General features: G+C 39.2%; 1 protein-coding gene across 1 annotated transcript in view; it reads left to right on the top strand.

The window, feature by feature from the left end:
* The first annotated feature begins 332 nt into the window (after window positions 1–332).
* BTBD7 (BTB domain containing 7) overlaps window positions 333–20,399 on the top strand; it is a 50,919-nt gene continuing 30,852 nt past the window's right edge. Inside the window, 2 exon segments of the mRNA XM_056493080.1 lie at window positions 333–476; window positions 18,536–18,721. Of these exon segments, the coding sequence (XP_056349055.1) occupies window positions 18,640–18,721 (82 nt within the window). The 5' untranslated portion in view covers window positions 333–476; window positions 18,536–18,639.

The following is a 20,399-nucleotide window of genomic DNA, read 5'->3' as shown; positions in this document are numbered from 1 at the left end:
TGCATCTGGGCATGGCAACAAGCCTGGGAGATATGTCACACAGAGCAGGCAGTGCACGTTGGAATGGGGACCGTGTAGAACACACGCTGGGCTACGCTTTTCCCCTCACCAGTTGTGCGGGAAAAAGAACCGAGGCTCCAGAGCCAGCTAGACCCGCCCCCGCCTCCCGCCCCGCGCCGACCCCTCAGCCCCGCCCCGGCCCCGGCCCTCCCCTCAGCCCCGGTGCCCCGACGCTCCGCCCCTCAGTTCCGGCCCTCCCCTCAGCCCCGCCCCGTGCCCCGCCCCTCAGCCCCGCCCAGTCCACCCGGACCACGTGGCTCGCGCTCCGCAGCGCCGCGGCCGCGCAGGCGCCGTGCGCGCTCCCGCTGCCCGGCCGAGCCTGGGGCTCGGGAGCAAAATGGCGGCGGCCGGAGCGGGGCCGGGCGGGAGCGGGCGGCGCTGAGCGGGAGGATGGCGGCGGCGAGCTGCTGCCGGAGGTGAGGCACCGCGGGAAGCCGGCTAGGTGGGGGACGCGGGCTTGGTGTCACGACGGCGGAGGGGAGGGGGCAAGACCGTCGACGCCCCCACGGCGGGGCTCGGTGCGCGCCCCGGCGGGCCGGCTGCGGGCAGCTTGTCCCGCCGCGCCGCTGGCAGCCCGCAGCTCCGCGGGGCCGCGGGAAGGAGCCTTGCTCCCCGTGCCGCTCCCGGCCCGCAGGGTCCGCCGTCCGGAGCGGCGGCAGCGGCCTCGGCTGTGCCTGTCCGCGCTGTCGGGTCCTGCCTCGCCGCCCCTTCCCTCTCTTCTCCCCTTCCTTCTCTCCCTTCCGCCCCGGCGCAGCTCCCGCGGGGCTGGAGAGGCGCTCGGAGCCGCCGCCCGCAGGAGCTGGCGCGGGGCTCGTGCTCCCGCAGCTCCGCCCGTGCCGGGCCGGTGCGCTCGGGGCTCCCGCCGGTGCCGCTCCGCCCGTCCCGTGCCCTGGCCTGGAGATCACTGTGCCCCGGGATTCGCGGGTTTTGTCCCGCTCCTCTCTGTACAGGTGTTACCGCGCTGTTCCTGGAGAAACTTGGAGAGCTCTCCAGGTGATGTGCTCGCTCGTGCCTCTGGAATATTCCTGCTGCCAGAGGGATAAGTGCTTTTCTCTTGGTTCGTGTTTCTACTTGCTCTTCCCCGCCATCCCATTTGAGGCCGTTGGGTGAAAGATGACACACATGTCGGCTACTAACATAAAATACGATAGTAGGATAATAAAATACGTGTTGATGCAATGATAGTTTGTGTGAGAATTTACCTTAGGCAGTGTAGCATCGCTTGAGGCTTTGCTTCAAACCAGTGTAATATAATAACAAATTTAAAGTGTTTGGCAGATACACCATTGGGATTTGATCACCTCAGGTTTTACCACATATTGCATGCTCTGTTTTCATTTAGGAATGGAGAAAATAAAAACAGTAGCTCAGATAAAAAAATTTTAAACCTTGTAACTCGTGTTGAGACATTGAAAAGCTTGAGCAGGTAAAGCTTTACCCTCTTTGTCTGAAAGATCTTAAGGAAGAGAATGAGTCTCCTAAGCTTCACCTTTATTGTTTCAAATCTTTCATCCTAGTTCTGTATTAGTATCCTCCACACAGTGTGGGGGGGGGGAAATTTCTTCTTAGATCCTTCTCCATTTAAACCTTTTGCTAAAGAATTCAGTGAAAATACTTCTTCCTCCACCCCTTGTTGACTAAGATTCTACTGCCAATGTAACAAAAATTATTCTGTAGATATTATGTGTGAGGATGTGGAACAGAAGTCTGTTAGTAACGCAGAGATTTGTGGACCGTGATGTGTACAAGGCAAGGTCTGTGTGCTTATTATGTAGAATATCTGTATGAAGATAATGTACTGGGAAGGTATGGATTGTGATGTTTTCTCTCTTTTTGGAATAATTTATATATAATATATATAAATATATATATATAATATATATATATATAATAATTTATCAACAGATAGCTAGTCTCAGTTGATGGACCAAAGCATTATTGGGCCATTTAAGAACTTGCTACTTTGCTGTGTCAATTGATGTCCTGTAAACAGTACTATCTGTTCGTGCTTATATGTAAACATGTGATGAATGTCTCAGTAAGCCGAGCTTGTATCTTAAGTTACAACACAAAGCTGCCAATTGCTCACTGGCTTGTATTCAGCTCTAAAGTCAAACTTGCATAGTTGGGCTGCACACAGGTAATCTTGGAAATGGAGCTCAGTGTTTTGTGTTGAATGTACAGCTAGTGCTTGTTTTTGTTCATTGGAGGTGAAAACAGCTGTTGAATCCTTTGTATTTCAGCTCAGCTGCATTAAGCATTGTTTTACTTGCTTTCAAACTTTAGCCAATCTATGAATGGATTTGACATTCTAATCTAGTTTGTTTGCTTAAACATACAAGGGGCACGGTCACAAGTTGTCTTGGTTCATTTACTGTGGCATTGTTGTAATTGTTGCCATTTTAAAAATCCTTACATTAGGAAGTGAATTCTCTTCATGTGTCCAGATTCCCTTGCTGAGTCATAGATAAAGTGGTGGTATAATGCTTATAGCTGGCATGGACTTTGCAGACTCGTACATGAAAGAATAGAGCTACATTTATAAGCTCTCCTGAAAGACTTGCAGGGATTTGTCATAGTGATTTCTAATTTTTTTCCCCTCTTAGTTTTCAAGCTGAGAAGCCTGAAGTCTGATGAGCTCCAAACTTTGTGTTGTGAAGCTATGTTGCTTGCTGTTAAATTGGAGTAGAATGTGCTGCCTTTGCAGACAGCTTTTTAAATTTAATTCAGTGAAACTGCCAGAGCTTGATGAATTAACAACAAAATATTGAGTCTTCGTTGAGACCTTTCAAGTTGTTGCATACATAGTGTCAGGTTTACAGATTAATTGTCACTGATGACAATTAATCTCAAGGTTTGTTGGGGATGAATTTTAGGCTGGGACAACATCTCCTTCTGTCCTGTTAGCAAGCTGCATTGGTGGTGTGGTGTCTTGGGGTCCTGCACATGGCCATAGGAGGAGGTGAGGCACTAACCCTGCTTGCTCCTCTGCCATCCTGATACTTGTGTGTTCTTGATACACCAGACCACATGAGGAAAAGGGGAGTTTGTTCTGATGTTTGGGTACACTGTGGTGATCAAGATAGTTGTGGCTGGCTGCCTTTCAGAGGCAAACTGTGAGATGAATGAAAACATCCTATGAACATATTGATGGGCTATGTGTAGTTCACATTAATCAATAAATAGATCTATAAGGAAACTGGGATTGCATTTAAGATGAAATAACTATATTCCTAATGATACTGATGAGAATCTGCTCTTACAGCAAATTTTGATAGAGAACTGCAAGTTTTAGTATTAACTCTAAATTTCTTTTTGTTTGTTTGCTTTTTATTAACATATTTACATGGCTTTTGATTTCTGTTGCCATTATCAATGGCTTTTCACATTTTCTCACACTGGTACTTATTGTACATGCAGTGGGGACCAGGAATCGTAGTTCAGATGTGTTAAATGAGCTTCCAGTGAGTCATCTAGCTATTGCTTTGTTTCATTTCCCAGGTTCTTTGAAGGATAAGTCTTGTGAATATCTTTAAATCTTTGGATAGAAGCTGTAGTGGATTTTTAGAATGCTCTTTCCTGTGTTGGCTTACCAGTGTGCCTGAGCTATAAGAAGGGACTGCACATGCCACATTTGATTCTAGTCTTGCATTTTACACCCATCCAGTCTGTCCTGCATGTCTCCCAAGGAGGATACAATCAGTAATGATGCTTTCTATGTAATGAATGGATGCTAGAAGATGTAAATTGCTATTATAATATGATTATTATATTTTGGTTTATTTCAATTTTTAAACTGTCCTTATCTCAACCCATGAGTTTTACTGCATTGTTTTTTCTTTGCCTTCTGATTCTGTTCGCTCTCCCACTGGCAGAGGGAACCCACAGTAGTAAGGACACCTATGAGGCTCTTGGTAGATGCTTAGTGGCAAAATTGGTGGTTTAAACACTTTCAGTCCACTGCTGCTTTTCCTTACTTCCTGCACTGTCCCCTCAGCTGTGTTGGTAGGGTTGTTTACATGGTTTCACTCGGAAACATTCAGGAAATTGATCTGTATGAAAAATAAACCACTAAAGCACAAAATAACTTCATGTCAGATCCTTCATCTGGGTCAGCACATTGCTGTGGGAAGTCAGTTTGCTTGCACAGTGTAGAGCTGAGGCCAGGGAGGTAAAGGGGATTGGGGTGGAGCTGTGTTGCTTGATGTGTTGGATTCAAGTACATACCTAACTATGTACTTAGTTAAATTTAAATCTGGTTTGTTTGCTCCATTGTGTGCAGGTGTTGTGCAAGCTTACACCAGACACTACTGAATATGAACTTTAACTGCTGGTGGCCTTGCAAACATGTCCAGCCTGTTGGGGATTTTCTATCATCGGTGGTTTTGAACTGGTTATTTAGATTTTTGAGTCCTGAAACATGCAAGAAAAATTTTAACAGCAGTCAAAACTGATTAAGAAGAAATTTCAGTAGTAAGTGTGGAAGTATAGTGTTTTGGGCAACATCTTCTTAAATCAGTTTTGTGTTGCAGAAGTATCTTCTAAGTGATCTTTGTTTTTTGAACTTTTGAACCTCTATAACTGACTGTTTTCTAAATCCTATGTGATCTTTGTCCTCAGATTTTGTCTGAATTCATCCTGTATATTTTTTATGGCACTCAAACATCATTGTATGTTCAGTTCTTCCTGTATTAAAAAGACTGGATGTTTTGTATTCATCCTTGCTTTTCTTTCCTGTTGTACCCTGTTTCCAACCCACTGTAGTAAACAGTGAAGGGTAGAATTTAATTTTTTAAAATCTCTTTTAAAGAATATCTTTCTAGTTCTGCAGTTATTATGATTCCCCTATTGTTAAAGAGCCTTTTTATCTGTACTTTCTCCTCTTTCTTACAGGATCCTTTCATTATGATAACTTGTAGCTTTTAAGATTAATCTCTTTTTCTTCATTGTTTCTGATCTTTGTCATTATCTAGTGGGAAGTGCTTTGGAGAGAGATCAAGCTATTTAATGATATGCAGGATTCCTCTTGTTTGGAAACCTTGTCCAAGATCTGTTAAAACCTAGTCTGATAACTATCAGGACATTTTACCATTCTGCTGATGGTAACAATGGCTAAACTCGAAGGAGTTGATGGAAACAGTAATGTAATAAGTGACTGCTGCTTGGTTCCTTAGTTTGGATTATTATTTTGTGACCCAGAACCTGCAGAAGCTCTGTGGGTTCAGTAGAGCTGCAAAATGTATCTGTGTGTGCTTGACTGTGTATTTAAAATTGCAGTTTGGGTGAGAGAAGATTGTTCTCATATTCTGCCGCTGAGATTTTAATCAAGGTTTCATATACAAAGAGTAGTAATACCATTGTCTTGTGAAGGCATCCAGCATGAGTAAAACTTTATACCTATTTATATGAAAATTGAAGTATTTTTGAGTGACTGAGTGATCACATTGTATTAGTGAGAAACTAAAGTGCTGCTTTGCTTATCATTGCTACTTCAGATCTCTGTACTGCAATGAAGAATATAAAACACTTCTGTAAATGGGTAGGTTATTTTAAGTACTTTAAAAATAATCAGTATGAGTGACAAAAGTTTCTTTTCATGCTTTTTTTCTCCTGACCCCAATATTGGAAATGCTGCTTGAGAGCTGATTAAAAGCGTTCTAACTTAACAAATACAATCAGAATGCAGCAAGACAGTATTTTGTGGACTGGTGCTCCCTTATTCTTTGATCTCTTTTGATCTTCTGCTTTAGCTTTTTTTCAAATGATGATTCTTGATGTAAAGGTGGGGGAGAAATGGTTCGTTGACTTTTAGAACTGGGTTTGCTGTGGATTTGGTGATTTTTTGACTTTGTCTAGAAAGATATCTTATTTAAAGCCTTCCTGCTGCTGTGATAATTATAGTGCTTATCCACTTAAATTCTGCAGTGTATAGGATGAGGTTGTGCTGAAGTTCTTTTTACATGTGGGGATATTTAAAGATTTTTCTCATGTACCCAGATGTATGTCTTAAAATATATAAATGGCTAATAACCTCTAAAGCTGCTTGTGGTACTTAACTGAGTGACCAGAAGATTTCATCTTGAAGAAGGAAGGAGTGTAGGCATATACACAGTGGAATTTTGTATTACCCATTTAAAAAGCCCCAACAAATCCCAGACTAACGAAGCACGTGAATATACTAAAGGCTGCTGTCTTGTACCTCATTCTATACTGGACATCTCAATTTCAGATATTCAGATATATGCATTTCAGAAATGAAATGCATATAAAATGTCTAGCATGCAGGTAGAGAAGATAATAGGTTCATGGATTTCTTCACAGTCGTTCTGATAGTGACTGCTGCTCCCTGAAATACATCAAATTGCTTATACTGTCATTTTAAGTTGAAAATATGTTTGCCAGTCTATAATGAGGTACTTCTAGGGAGTCTTTGAAATGTTTTTTTTTATTATACCACAGAGACAAGCAAGGTATAAGAATGCTGAGTTGACAAAATGCATGCTGGAGATGGGAAGCTTTGTGTTACTCAGTGTAGTGATGGCCTTGGTACTGAATGAGGAATAATCTAAGCTGTGTAGGTACTGAGAGGCAATAGTTGTTACTGGTGAGCTGGATGTAAGCACTGGAATTTCTGCAAAGGGATGCATGTGACAGCATGAGGAGCTACTCAGTGTCCTTGTGAGCCCCCCTACACTCCCAGTGTATCAAGTGGCTCCATCTTCTCTGCAATTTATTTTCATGAGAGATTAGCTTATCTAAATTTTGGATAAGAATGCGTGTTTACTGCTTTAAATTCTCAAATACTGGCTTGGCAAATAGTTTTCATTTTTAGAGGTTTTTTTGTACAGCCAAAGATTATGTCGAAGAGAATAATTTGATGTATCCTTTTTTAAAAATACATTAAAAGGTACATTATTTAGGTCAAAAAGTACCTCCTGCTTATTTGGTCAATAAAATCTCTGTGGGGCTTATTCCTCCATTAAGCACTCCTGGAAATGTATATTTGGACTTGAAATGCCAAAATACCCTTCTAACACAGTAAGGTTAGCATACAGTATATGACCTATCTAATGGTATTTTGTAGTTCTAGGCATGGATCTGAAGAACTGGTAACCTCTGGTAAAGTGTCTCCTATATGTATTTCTGCACTGCATCAAAGCTGCTTGTCTTTAATTGCATTTGACCACAGTCTTTGATGTTATAACCAGAGCAGTTACTACTTGAAGTTGGTTTTAAAGCTTAAATTACATGTCTTCTGAAAATGATATTAATCAGAAGCACAGTCTTATTACAAACTTTCTGAAATAGCTGTTCATACTACTCAGGGCTTTTCCAAAAACATAAAATTTGTTGTGTCTTGTTCTAAGTTTCTCAAGACATTTGAATTTCTCCGCTGAGAAGATCTGAGGTAATTTTGTTACTGCATAATTTCTCAGTTAATTTTTTGGCTCTAAGTTTCACCTTTGGATTAACAGATTTGTGCCAATCTAGGTATTTCCCCACCACTACCTTGGGCATCTGCTGTCCTTTCTCCTTCTTCCCTTCTTTTCTCATTCTGTTTTTAGTACCAGCTTATTTTTGCTGGGGAATTAATTTGGAAAATGCCATATTTTGTGACTGAGTGTTAGCTGCATCAAAGCTTGATTGTATTAGGTACTAGCAATCTTCAATGAGGGTGCTTCTATTTAAATATCTTGTGGATCTGGAGTTTCATCCTTGTTTTATGTTTGGAAGGAAAGAGAACTTGCCCTTTTTTCCACATATACAAGATTAATGTGTTTCCTTATTGAAATGAACCTTTTATTTTTGTTAATCTGAAAACTGATCTAGCTGAGAACTATTCTGTTCACTGAACATGAATGGAGAGTTGAGTGGGAATGATCATCTAGGTAGAAAGGGAAGGGAGATTTTTTTTTTTTTGTGGTAATGTCTTTTTATCTAAATATTAATGAACTTTTCAAATAATGGAAGAATCAAAGGAAGTTTGAGAAGTAGAGCACAGACTGGCAAAGTTTCTTCACTTTCTTTGAATGTGAAGGAATTTTGGTATCCAGGACAGTTGAGTATGAGAGAGAAAGATGAAAAAAAAATTGGTCTAAAATTACATTAGGAGCAATGGGTTTCTTTAATGGAGCAACTTCTGTAATTTGTGCAATGCAACAGACTTTTGCTTTTCTTCTAAAAGTTTTGTTTGATTTCTTTGAAAAATCTTTTTTTTTTATTATTTTTTTTTTTTTTTTTAGTGTTCTGGGACATCTGAAAAGCTTCAAATCTTGTGGGGAGAGAAGGAAGAATTAAGGCATATCAACAGTCTGCTCAAAGGGCAGATTTGCCTTTACAAATAATTAAACAAAAACCACTCCATAAGCTTTTCTAACTCTGCAGCCTTTAAAAGTCTGTGTTCATGAGTTATGTGTAGATGTTGCTGAATTAATTAAATTAAATGTGTACATGATTGGTGCCTGTGTTTTCAGAAACAACGTTATGTCAACATGTGTGATGTTCTTTTTGACTGTTCTGTAAAACTTGCATATTCATGTTACAGAACAAAAAAATGCTTTGGGAGTGCAGAGAGAGCTTGTTGCAGGAAATGTGGAAGACATAACTTCCTTTTCTTGCCAAGGGGAAAATGTAAACAAAGCTCCAACTTAATTGTAGGCTAAGTACTAGTCTGGTTTTCTGACTAAGCCTTTCCTTCCTTAATTGATTCCTTTTATCATTGAGAAAGTATATTTTCTGAAATGAATTCCTGTCATTTTGTGCAGGACATTCCTTAAAGTTTTAAGCATTTAGTTCTTGCTACACTTCTATAAAACTAAACATAGGTATTAATGAAAATAACTACTGAAACTGAAGCTACTAGTGTGACTCTTGAGGGTTTTGAGGGGAAGTATTGCAATATTAATGTATTTTATTACTATCTTCAAAATGGCTGAAATCTTTGAATATACAGCACAGAAAGATTTCTTGGCATCAGATGTTATGATATAAATGTTAGTTGGTGAAATCAGTGTGGCTCTTTAAATTTTCTGCTGAAGTTAATGAATGTAAATTAACCATGCAGAAGAGTCTAACCAAAGGAGACATCTTTTAGATGTGTAGGTTTTTAAGTAACTGTTAAAATCCTAGTATATACTGATATAATTGATTTATAAGAACAGGTATAAGATCATTGTGTTAGCTGTGGGGGCGTTGTCTTAAAAACCTCTAAATAAAGGAAAATGTTCTTTGGGTTTGACCAGGAATTTCACCCATGCTCAGGGAGGCAGCAGTGCTTAACCAGTTTACGTGGTCTCAAATAAGGCAACTGTTGTATAAATACCATGTACAATCAATTTTAAAATTTGATTTTCTATTTTTTCCTGCAGCAGTGAGCAGAATAGACTTGGGAGTGACTGTGAATATTAGGAGACAGGGAAGATACAAGTGTCAACACTGGTTCGAGGCCAGAGTGACATGAAGAGTCACTCAGAGAGAACAGAAAAGATGACTACAAGGGTGTAGTTTTGTAGAGTTGTGAGGTAGTCTAATAGGAATAGTCTGCTCTCTTCATATTGAGAGCTGAGAGATGGTGTTCCAGTTTTAGCTGCCTGTAAGACAAACATACTGGAGTTCCCTCTTCCTGTGTGTTATCTGCTGCTCTCCAGCATGGGGTGATGGATCAGCCATTTGAAATAACTTAGTTTGTAATAATAATCTCTGTATGTAGTGTGAGAGGAAACAAGAAAACCCCTTGGCAGGTTGGAGTGTGAAGGAAAAGTACAGTTCCCCGTTAGTTTGACTTTAATGGTGGTACCAGATCACCCTGATGTACCTGTGAAGAGCTGACAGGCACTGAGTCCTGCATGCACAGTTAGTTTAGCTTTCCCCTGTCAGAGGGCATGGCATCATCTTTTCTCTGGCATCATCTGGGTTCCTTGAGCCATTTGGTAAACTGGTGCATGGAACTAATTGGGGAGAAAAAAAAAATCTCACAGGAGAAATATACCTATGTTTAGTTGCTGCCAAGATAAAGTAGCTTTGGGGAGATGCTGCTGGTAGCTGTGGTGAGCGCTGGTGCTGAGGAAATGTGCATGGAACCAGTGTTGGAGAACCAGCTTGGGTTTGTATACATCAAATAATGTATTCTGAATCCAGATTGTAACTGTGGTTTTGTTGGATGCCAGACTTGTCGTGGCTTGTGGCTTGCTGTTGAAAGTATTTAAACTGTAGCTGTAATGAGTCAATTTTATGGCTCTAACTTAATGTCTTCAATGAGGAAAATCAGTGTTCCTTTAGTAAAATTCCTGATGTCTAATGAAATGACTGGACTAGATTGCATTTTGAGTTCTTTACCACACCTTTTCATGTTTCCCCTTCTAGTTTTTCTGTTGTATATGGATGTACCCATTAGTGTTAAAAGTGTAAGAAACTATGGTAGCCAATACTTCAAAACTGTTTTGTCAAAGAGAAGATTCTGAATGGGTGAAATTGCTGTTGTGTGATGATGAAGGACCCACAGAGAGGAGGGTGTACAGAAAAAAAGGAATAGTGGTGTATTAAGGCCTAAGGTGTAGAGAAAATTGTTTTGGATGTATGGCAATATTGGTAATAGCTTTTTTTTAGCCACAGGCAGGGGTTTCAGTGGAAACAGGTAAGTTGTGTGTTGTTACCAAGCATCTTGGAAGCTTGAGTATAAAGGAAGAGTATTGTATAGAAACACTGTAGTCATGAGGAATGATATTCCAAGCAACAAAAAATACCACACCATGTTGTTACTGATGCAAGGACTGGCTGGCAGGATGAAGAGTTGATTGCAGCCAAATTAAGATAGAAATAATTTTTCATCTGATCTATTAAAAGAGGCCACCCCTATGGAAAGGCTGATCAGTATCTGGGTCCAAGACTTTTTTTGTTTGCTTTCATGTTGGAGCTATTGTTGTGAAAACCTCAAGCAGTGTCATCATCAGAGATGACTCAGGCTGTGGAAGTTAATAAGGGAACTAAAGCTGAGTGATCAAAAGGTTGCTTTTTTGAAGATGGGTTGAAAATAGTAAGTCATAAGATAGGATGGAGTACTGCTTGCCTGCTTACACTGGTACAGAGCACAGTGTCTGGATTGTCCTACTGGTGACTCCAATGCACTCTCAGAGGCAGCGTGCTCTGAGAGGAAGTGTGAATGTAACTGTGCACTGAATTTACAAGCACTATTGTGTACAGGAAGCTCCCACGTCCTCATTCAGAGTAAATGGCTTTCTGTGAAATAATTGGGTCTGGATAAAAAGGGAAAATTACTCCAGTATGAGGAAAACTGTAGGGTGTATAGGTCTTCCATATGATTGGGGTTTGAGCCAAGATTTTCCTGTCTTAGTAGATTTGCTAATTGAAAACAGGATTTTGTGTTGTGGCTGGATTACAGCTTGAGCAGGAGGGGGAATTCCCTTTCTTAGAGAAACAGGGATTTTTGGGGGGTGCTCTTAGACTAATTAGAATAAAATTCCATGGAGGTAGAAGACTGCAGAGATGAAAGACTTCTCGCCCTATTCCAGATGAAGCAGCAATCCTGTTGACAGATAAAGGGTACAGGGATAAGAAGCCCATGAAATAACACTGTATAAAGGTGGTAGAGCTTTATGTGGAAGGTTATTGCTTCTGCTCCACTTCAGCCTTTTCCAGGGGGAAAAACGAACAGGTGACCATGGGTATTGCTGAAATAATCTCCATTATCTGGAAACAGATTGAGGAGGGCAGTGGTCTCACCAGACCAGTATTTCATCTCAGTATCTGAAGCTGAATGTAGCTGAAATCTCCATGAGTTAGGTCACTGCCTGACAAGACACAGTGTTAGCTTGAACTTAGATGGAAAGAAAAAAACCAGACTATTTTTAAAAAACAAAAATTAAAAAAAGTCTGTTCCTTTTTCTGAGGTACTTTTCGTGTAATTTGGAAGTTCCTTTTTTAACCAACTGATGTGTTTATATATCTAAACCAAAGAATATTCTTTTTAAAAAAAAATGTGGGTAATTTCTGCTCAGAAGAGGCCTTTTGAAACACATTTAGACTACTCAAAATTTATCACAGTATGTCAGACTATGCTGCAATTATTCTAGATTTGCTAAAATGAATTATCCTCATTTTCCCGTAAATGGATACGTTCATACCAAATTACTCTGTTTAGTGATATTGATAAAGATTTGGTGAATAGGATTTCTCTGATTTTCTTATAAAGTAGATTTAATGATGTTTTTTATCTAAATCAGATAATGTTCCTTTCAAGTTAACTTGTGAAGAAGTGGAGAGTTATTGAAGAATACACGCTGTTATTTCACTTCAAGAGAATCCTAGAGGGTCATAAATGAGCTCTTGCTCATTTGACTGAAAGAAGTATTTTGAATTCATCTTCAGGAACATTAGTTAAGTCTTTCATATGAATGTTATCAATCAGAATAGACTTCTGGTAAATTAGTGTGTTTTTGCAACCAACTGGAAGAATCACTGATGTGGAGAGATGAAAATTTATTTGCCAGTATATGAAGACATTTAAGTTGCTTGGGAGGAACAGCCTATTCCATGCTGGATTTTACTGCTGTAATTCAGTTAGTCACGGTGTGCTTTATGTGTTTGAATTTTTTAGCTGCTGGAATTTTTTGTGTTTAAATATGTTGATGTGCCCTGCTTCCACACTGCTGTTAGTGATTTGACCTGTCAGTCCCTGTTAATGATATTGTTTATTTGCTTCCACAATGTGACATGTTCATATCATGCTTGAAATTGCTTTGCTGATCATCAGAAATACTACTTTGAGTGCTGTTTTCAAAGACAGCATTGAAAAGATTTTTTTTCTGTAACTTCTGTGGGTTTTCTTCAATTGTTGAAATGCTGCTCAGTGTTTTCAGTTTCTGAAGTGTGTGAATCTTCAAGACTACACACCTGTGTGCTCTGTTTGAGCATAATTCTTTTAACTTTCACTCTGATTCCTCAGAGAAAACATTGAAAGTCACTACAGATTGTTTGTTGGTAGGTTTTCCCCACTAAAACTCAATCCCGACTAAAACTCAACTAATCTAGAAATAAAAAGCTAGGACTATTGGTCATGTTTTTATCACCTCCATGTTGAAAGAATGTCTTGATGGAGAAGCATACTACTTCATGGAAGAGAAAATGCTGTAAATTTCATGCTTAACTGTAAGAAAGGGTTCTTTGTGATAGCTGGAACACATGATTCTCAGCAAAGCACTGAGTAATGCAGTCACTTTCGTAATCTAGTTATATCTGATTTTTCTTACCCTCTTGAGCTGGTAGCTGCTGATGTGGCTTAAGTTCTCGTGTTTTGCTTATTGGATATTTCTTTCTTTCCAGTGCAGTGAATAACAAAATAACAGAGATTCATTAGCCCATGTCATAAGGAATATTACCCGTTTCTTATTTTTGTACAGAACTGATCCAAACCACAACCTTTCAGCTGTTTCAGTTGCATCTTACTATTGTATCATCCAGTTAATTTTGAATAAAGGTTGATTGCTTGACTGGATTATAAAAAAGAGTCGAAATAGGCTTTGCTTGGATTTGCATGTGTGTCAGGCATAATCAACTGAGCCGTCAAATTTCAGTTGTTTCCTTTGAACAGAAATTCACTTGCCAGTTGCACAGTTCCTTTCAGGTACGCTGTCCCATATGCATTCAGTCCTTAGCGTGTATGTTTCTGAGATTGGAGACTCTACCTCCACAAAATCTGACAGTGTGCCAGTACCTCTGAGTGTCTCATCCGTGGGAAAAAGAGGAAGGTCAGGACAGGTTGCACTTAGTTCTTGTCAACTCCTCATACTTGGACAAGCACCTTCCAGTAGCACAGTAAGAAAAAGGAGGTAGGTATTCCATGCACATCTGAACAAGGAGTTGGAACTCCAGCCACAAGCAAGTTTGTCTTCATTTTTAAGAGCTTGTGCCTTCGGATGGTGTTGACTTGTAATTCCAGCATTGTACTGCATTACAACCAACGTGGCCAGGGCTAGCTCTGGAAACTTCTCAGTGGATAGGAGCTTCCTTCTGTTCTTCTGAGCATGGGATTGTTCTTGAATCACTTTGTGATGGCTCAGAGCTCTCTGTTGGTCACCAGACCACTGTTCTGCTGGAGGCACATTCATGATGTTAAGGAATGCTGGTGGGATGTATTTTGGGCATGATAGTCCATTTTGGGCATGATAGCAGTAGTCCATTAGCATGAGTTCTTTCTGTTTTAGTTATTGATCTACCTAGCTTCTATGGAAATAAGTTTGTCCTTGCTGAAATTTAGTTGATGTGTTTCCTTACTAGGGTTGGTGCTTTTTACTGCTGGATCTTGTCATCTTATCTTGCAGTAAAGTTGTGCTTGTTACTTGAAATGAGCTGTTTGGACAAAATAGCATAGCACTTTTGGTCTGGATAAAAATCTAAGCAAACGTGGATAAGTTATTCCTATGATACCTGGGTTGTAATTTACTCATAGTAAATTTAAATAATGTTAGGTAAAATGGGAACCTGAAATACTGTGTTGTTACAGGTATGTGCATGTACTTGGTATAATTTCCTACTTTGTTTTTAGTATTATGCTATTGCATAATCCTATGGCAGCAACTGCAAAACTTATTAAAATTTTACTGAGGAAAAATAAAATGGTAGTAAAACCTGTTGTAGCACTCCCTACCTTGCCCTTTTCATTAATTGAATCCCAGTGATTTACAGGAAATTTTATGAAACGTTTGTATTGAGTGATGATATAAACAAGTGTCACTGTTAACCAAAGTCCATTCTGTGCAGAGACTTTTTGCTAAATCAAAGTTCTCAGTCCAGGAATACCTGGCTGTCAGCCCAGATACCTCAGATGCATGTCATCTGGGTTCTTAGGATTTAGGTTCAGTGTGACAAATATTGGGTTTCAGGTACTGAAACCTTTAACCAGACTTGTACTTATTTTAAATTTTATTGTGTATCAGTATAATCTGAAGGTCACTTTTGTATTGTTTTGTAGGATTTGGGGTGGTAGTTTTGGTTTCTATTAACTTCCTTATTTCACATAGCTCCATGTACTTCTTCTGCAGTACAGGCTTTTTTAAACAAGCTTTGACATAATTTAACACTTTTCCTGTGTATGTGTGAATGTTCATAACACATTTGTGTGTGTGTCACTACTCAACAACTGGTTCAGTTGGTCAGCAGATGTTGAATTTAGTTTCATTTTGATAATGCTTGTGGGGATGTATGCAGGCTTTTAATAAAAAAGAAAGAAAAAGTTCACCTGATGGTAATTTTTAAAACAAACAAAATTCCATGGCTGTATTCTGAAGCTAAAATGCAGTTTAAAAATTCTTCAGATAAGCTGAAATAAGGGAACTTTTGGTATGCAGGATAACTTCTGGAAGAAAAGATGAAATCATTCTTTCCTTTTGCAGCTAAAGATCTAATTGTTTGTGGTTTGGAGGTTTTTTTTCTTCATTTATATGTTCCTCTCCTTTTACAAGTGCCTTTCACAGTGGAGAAGCTGCATTCTTGACTTGGCATTTTTGTGGAAGCTGAGTTATATTGACTAGACTCAGCTAGTTATATGCTAGACTAACTGCTGTTTGGGTAGGCTATGTTTAGTACAGATGCTGGAGTGGACAACAACAAAACAAACAAAAAAAGGCATCTGAATCTAAGAGTGGTTCAAGTGCACTTTGCTGTCAAAAGACAGAGTTGTGCAAGTATTCATGTGATGCTGTAACAAACAAATTGGGTGACTCATACTGTTTCAACTTTTTGTTTAGGTTGGCTCTAATGTGGGTCAGTTTATCTGGTTTACAAAACAGTTGGGACAGAACAAACAAGGTAGAAAAAGTGGTTATTAGAATGAAGAGAGGAAGGCAAGGCTTATTCCAGGACAGAGTTCATCACTGATGCTAGCAGAAGTGTTTGGGAAATGCAACATGGATTATATAATATTGGCTTGTAACGTTTAGTGGCATATTAAAAAAGAAAAGAAATGTACTTTTAGGTTAAGGACAGTAGTGGAACTAAAGCTATGCTTTATGAACTACAAAGTGCTCAAATTCAAGATGTCAAATACTCTTAAGAAGTCAGCCTGCACACACATGGCTTAGCAGTGCGTGGAAGCTATGTATTCTAAATTAGTGAATTTGTTCTGCAGGATACTTATTTGGGCTTAATATGTAACAATGTTATTGTGGTAAACCTTCAAATAAAATAATTTTATCTGTTGTGTATTTTAGGAATCTTTCATGGTGTTACTTTTTTAGTTTATGTAAATCCTGGTTTGCAAATTCAAGCATTGACTACTAATGGTATTGAGCAGTTGCATATATTCCTTGATTGTGTTCCTTCCATCTTTTGGCATGTATTTATAGCCAAGTGGAAGGAGGTGGAAGGTATTAACTTCAGACCTGGGACTTGGTTCTATATATTGAGAGCTTACTTATTTAAAAAAAAAAAAAAAAAGCCCAACATTTATTTTTCTTCCCTCTTTTACTTAGCTCCTGGGCTCTTTCCTGTGTCAGGAAGAACTGAAAACTATTGTGGACATCTAATAGACAAGTTATCACACTGCAGCGAAATGCAGAAAAGTGGAATAACAATGACATTATTCCAGGACTCAAGTCCAAATGAACTAAGTCCAATTTTAGGTGAGAAAAAAGGAAATTGTTGGGAGCAAGTTAGCATTTTAACTGAAAGGTAACTTTTATCTTCATAAGGTTTGTCCTGGGTGTAACTAATTCCATCTAGAAATTTACACCACATTTAAGCAACACATTCTTGGTGCATACAGAAATCACTTGGAGTGTCACTGTTTTAATGAATTTCTTTTCCCAGTGTTTTTTCTTAAGTCAGTGAAGTTTTTCTTAAATGAAGTAGAGATCGGCACCATATGGATTCAGTAATCTTTGAATAGCTTATTTCTTCACATGGGAGAAAATGAGTGCATGCTAATGGCTAAGACTGAGCTGATCTAACAGCTTGTGTTTGCTGAGAGGGTTTGCTGGTATTCTCTGGTGTGATGTTGCCTGTTTTGCGTGGGCTCTGGTTCTATCTTCATCCCAAGCAGGCTTCTGTTCATGTAGGAGGGTATTTTAGCTTTGTTTCCTGGTGTGTAGCAGGCTGAATCTGGAGACAAGTTCAGGATTGTATGCAGTTGAGATGACCTGGCTGTCTCACTGGGGAAGGCAGGCATGGGAGCTCCCTTTTCTCATTTACAAGCCTGTGGGTTGGCTCAGGTTGGCTTGAAAGCTGCTGTGGTGGTTTTGTAGCTGTCTCCTGCCCTAGCAGAATACCACTAGTGCTCAGCAGGCTGCAGATGTGTGAGACCACCCTGGAATATGCACATGCCAGGGCAGAAATTCTGCCTGATAACCATGTCTGTAAAGCCAGGTTTTCAAACCCTGCTCTACTCTTCCTCCTCATGTACCCAGCCCTCAAATCCTGGAGCACTTGTTCCCCTCCACTCTGTGGCTACAGCAAATTGCAGCCTTTTCCTTCCTGGCCTGTCTCTCACTCTCTGCTCCCCAGGAGCTGCACTGCACATTTCCTTGAAACATGCACTTTGCATGTCACTTTCTTGGCCAATTTAACATGCCAGAGACTACCAAGAAAGTAAAAAAATTCATAAGCATATAACAAATGTGTTTGTGTTCACTATATTCAAGGGAATCTAAAACATTCTTAGTATAGATTTTACCTTTGTATCACTCTTTATCTTCATGTTTGTATTTTGGAAGGGGGCACAAGTGTTCAGTTGAGAGTAGCAGTTCTTCATGTGATAACATTAATTTTTCAGTATTAATACTTTAATGCTGCTAATATTGGAATAAATTAGTAGGTCTTTGTACATTAGCAATGAATCCTGGTTCAAATTACCTCAGAACTGGTTTCTAAGATGTTTTCGAATGCCAAAAGAAAAAACATTTAATGAATCCTTAAATGCCTTATTTTTACTACTTCAGATGTACTTCTAGGACTTTTCAAGTCTCAGTTTGAGAAGCAGTACTGAATGAGAACTATGTAAATGTTATTAATAATAATGCAGCTGAAATCAGCGATGATGGTATAATCTCCAATAGGACTGGCTTATTTAGCCTTCTCAATCAGCATAATTCAGTTTGGGATTTTTTTAACCGTGTGGGAATGATATAAACAGGTATGAAAAGTCTTTCTTGGTATAGTCAAAGGAGAATACTTAGTCTAGACCAAGTTCTTTAAAATTTCTTTGCTAAAAATTTTATAGCCATCCTGTTCCATGTTGCAATTTATCATATGATTTGTGAATGGTTTAGAAAATTGCAGGTAATTGTGGGGAAAAAAAATATTTCTGATCTTGGTTGAATCATTCAGATAAATGGCTATCTTGAAAGTATTTTAGGTTTTGTTTTATAAAAATAACTATGTGCTGGAAGCTGAGATTATTTTATCTAAATGACTTAACATTTAGTGACAAATAATGAAGTACCTTATTGGTGTTTTTGTTCTTCAGAAATGGAGGAACATAACGCTGGACCTGGGATTGAAGATTTCTAAAGGATTATGGGATTATACATTGAAGAGCCAGCAGGCGGAATGCCTGAGTGACTGAAGAAAATGGGTGCTAATGCATCTAACTACCCTCACTCGTGTTCCCCAAGGGTAGGGGGGAATTCACAGGCACAACAGACATTCATAGGTAACTCTTTTCTGTTATCTTGTCACTTGGGTAAATGATATACACTGGATTTGATTTGCTTGCAGAAATGTTATGGAGAGCTTCTTTTTTTCTAGGTCACCAGTTTGAATCCATTCAAGCTCAATCGTGCATGAAATTCGGGACTGTCCATCTGTTTGGCCTATGTTTGCAATGAGTTGATCTGCCTTTTGCCAGTAAACAGTTGCCAGGCTATTTAAATAAAATAAGTGGAGTTTTTTATAATTAAACTATGCATGCTAGTTTGCCCAGTTCAAGAGCAATTGCATTCTGTTAATACTTACACTATTTTCTGCTCTTCCTCAGAATTTGTGTCAAACTGTGTCAGAGCATGTAAAATCCTTGATCGTCAGTATTCATTGTAGTATTGACATTGTGTCTAAGTGAATTACCTCCTTATTGCTAGAAGGGTTATCTCTAGTAATAAACTTGTTAAAGTAACACACTGGCTTGAAGACAGCTTCTCTTCCTTTTCCTGTTTGTGTAAATGGGGAATGGAGGTACTTAGTGTTCTAACAGTATTATTTACAAGCCAGGACCTTGCTTAGCTGGGACATGTGCTGAAGTGCCCTTAAAAAGTATTTTCTCATCCTAATCGTAACTGGGGCAGGCATTACCTTTGTTGTGTTTTTCAGTCTAGTACAAAGAGACCTCAGTGTAGATCTAAGTACTGTCACACTATAAATAATAAACAGCTATGTTATGAATCTGAAAGAAGGCAGTCTCTGAGGAAAAAAAAAAACCCCAACCCTGACAGCCTGAAGAATGATCTTAGCAGTAAATAACATCAATAGTTTATAAATGCTTTTCTTCTTTATGCCTCAGCTTGCAACACTGCATAAGTAGTTATTGATATTCAGTGTTGCTTCTCTTTTTAATCACCACTGAAAGCAGAGTGATATCCTTAGCAAAGGAAAAATAGACTTTGTACATTTTCTCTTTTTTTCTCATCTTTCACGGCATTTCTCACTCTGAGGTCTCATTTGAGGACAGACCACAAAATGTTACATTTAAGGATGTGTGTGCTGTCACAGTATGTCAAGGAAGAACTTTTAGTCCTAACATCATGGATATCCATGGTGTCAAGTTCCTCTTGAGGGTTTATATATTTTCAGTGTATCATAGCTGACTAGTAAAAGATTTGCTCCAGTCTGCATGTATGCTTTCTAAAATTCAGCTAAAATGCTTTTCTTACGTGTCTTGGTGTTTTTTAATCTGCCACTATATTGTGTGAAGAGAAACCCTTAGAGACCTTGAAACAGGCAGATTTGTAGACTGAAACACCTTTTGAGCAGATTTGAAGAGATTTCCAAAGGCTTCATTAAATTCCCAAGAAACTTTCTGAATGATATGTGGAAGGTTTAGTTGATGCTCTTCATTATTAAACTCAAAATAGAAACCCATTATGTAGTATGTCACAATAAATTTACTGACCCCCATTACCTATGGGAAATTGTGGCTGAGACTCTTTTTGAGGAAAGCCTGAAAGAGCATGCTTGTCAACTTAGGGAAGGCACATGAGCGTTTTGGGTGAGATTCTTGCTGAAGTACCCTGATATTATGGGGTTCCATGAGTGTGCTATCTTCATCACTTGAGTACATCTCTTCTTCCCACTTTGTGGCATTTGGCTCTTTCTCATTTCAGTTTTTATGTCTGTGA

The sequence above is a fragment of the Oenanthe melanoleuca genome, chromosome 5 (genome assembly GCF_029582105.1).
Source record: "Oenanthe melanoleuca isolate GR-GAL-2019-014 chromosome 5, OMel1.0, whole genome shotgun sequence".
NCBI lineage: Eukaryota > Metazoa > Chordata > Aves > Passeriformes > Muscicapidae > Oenanthe > Oenanthe melanoleuca.
The sequence above is the reverse complement of the archived record's forward strand: the minus strand, read 5'-3'. Positions and strand labels throughout refer to the sequence as shown.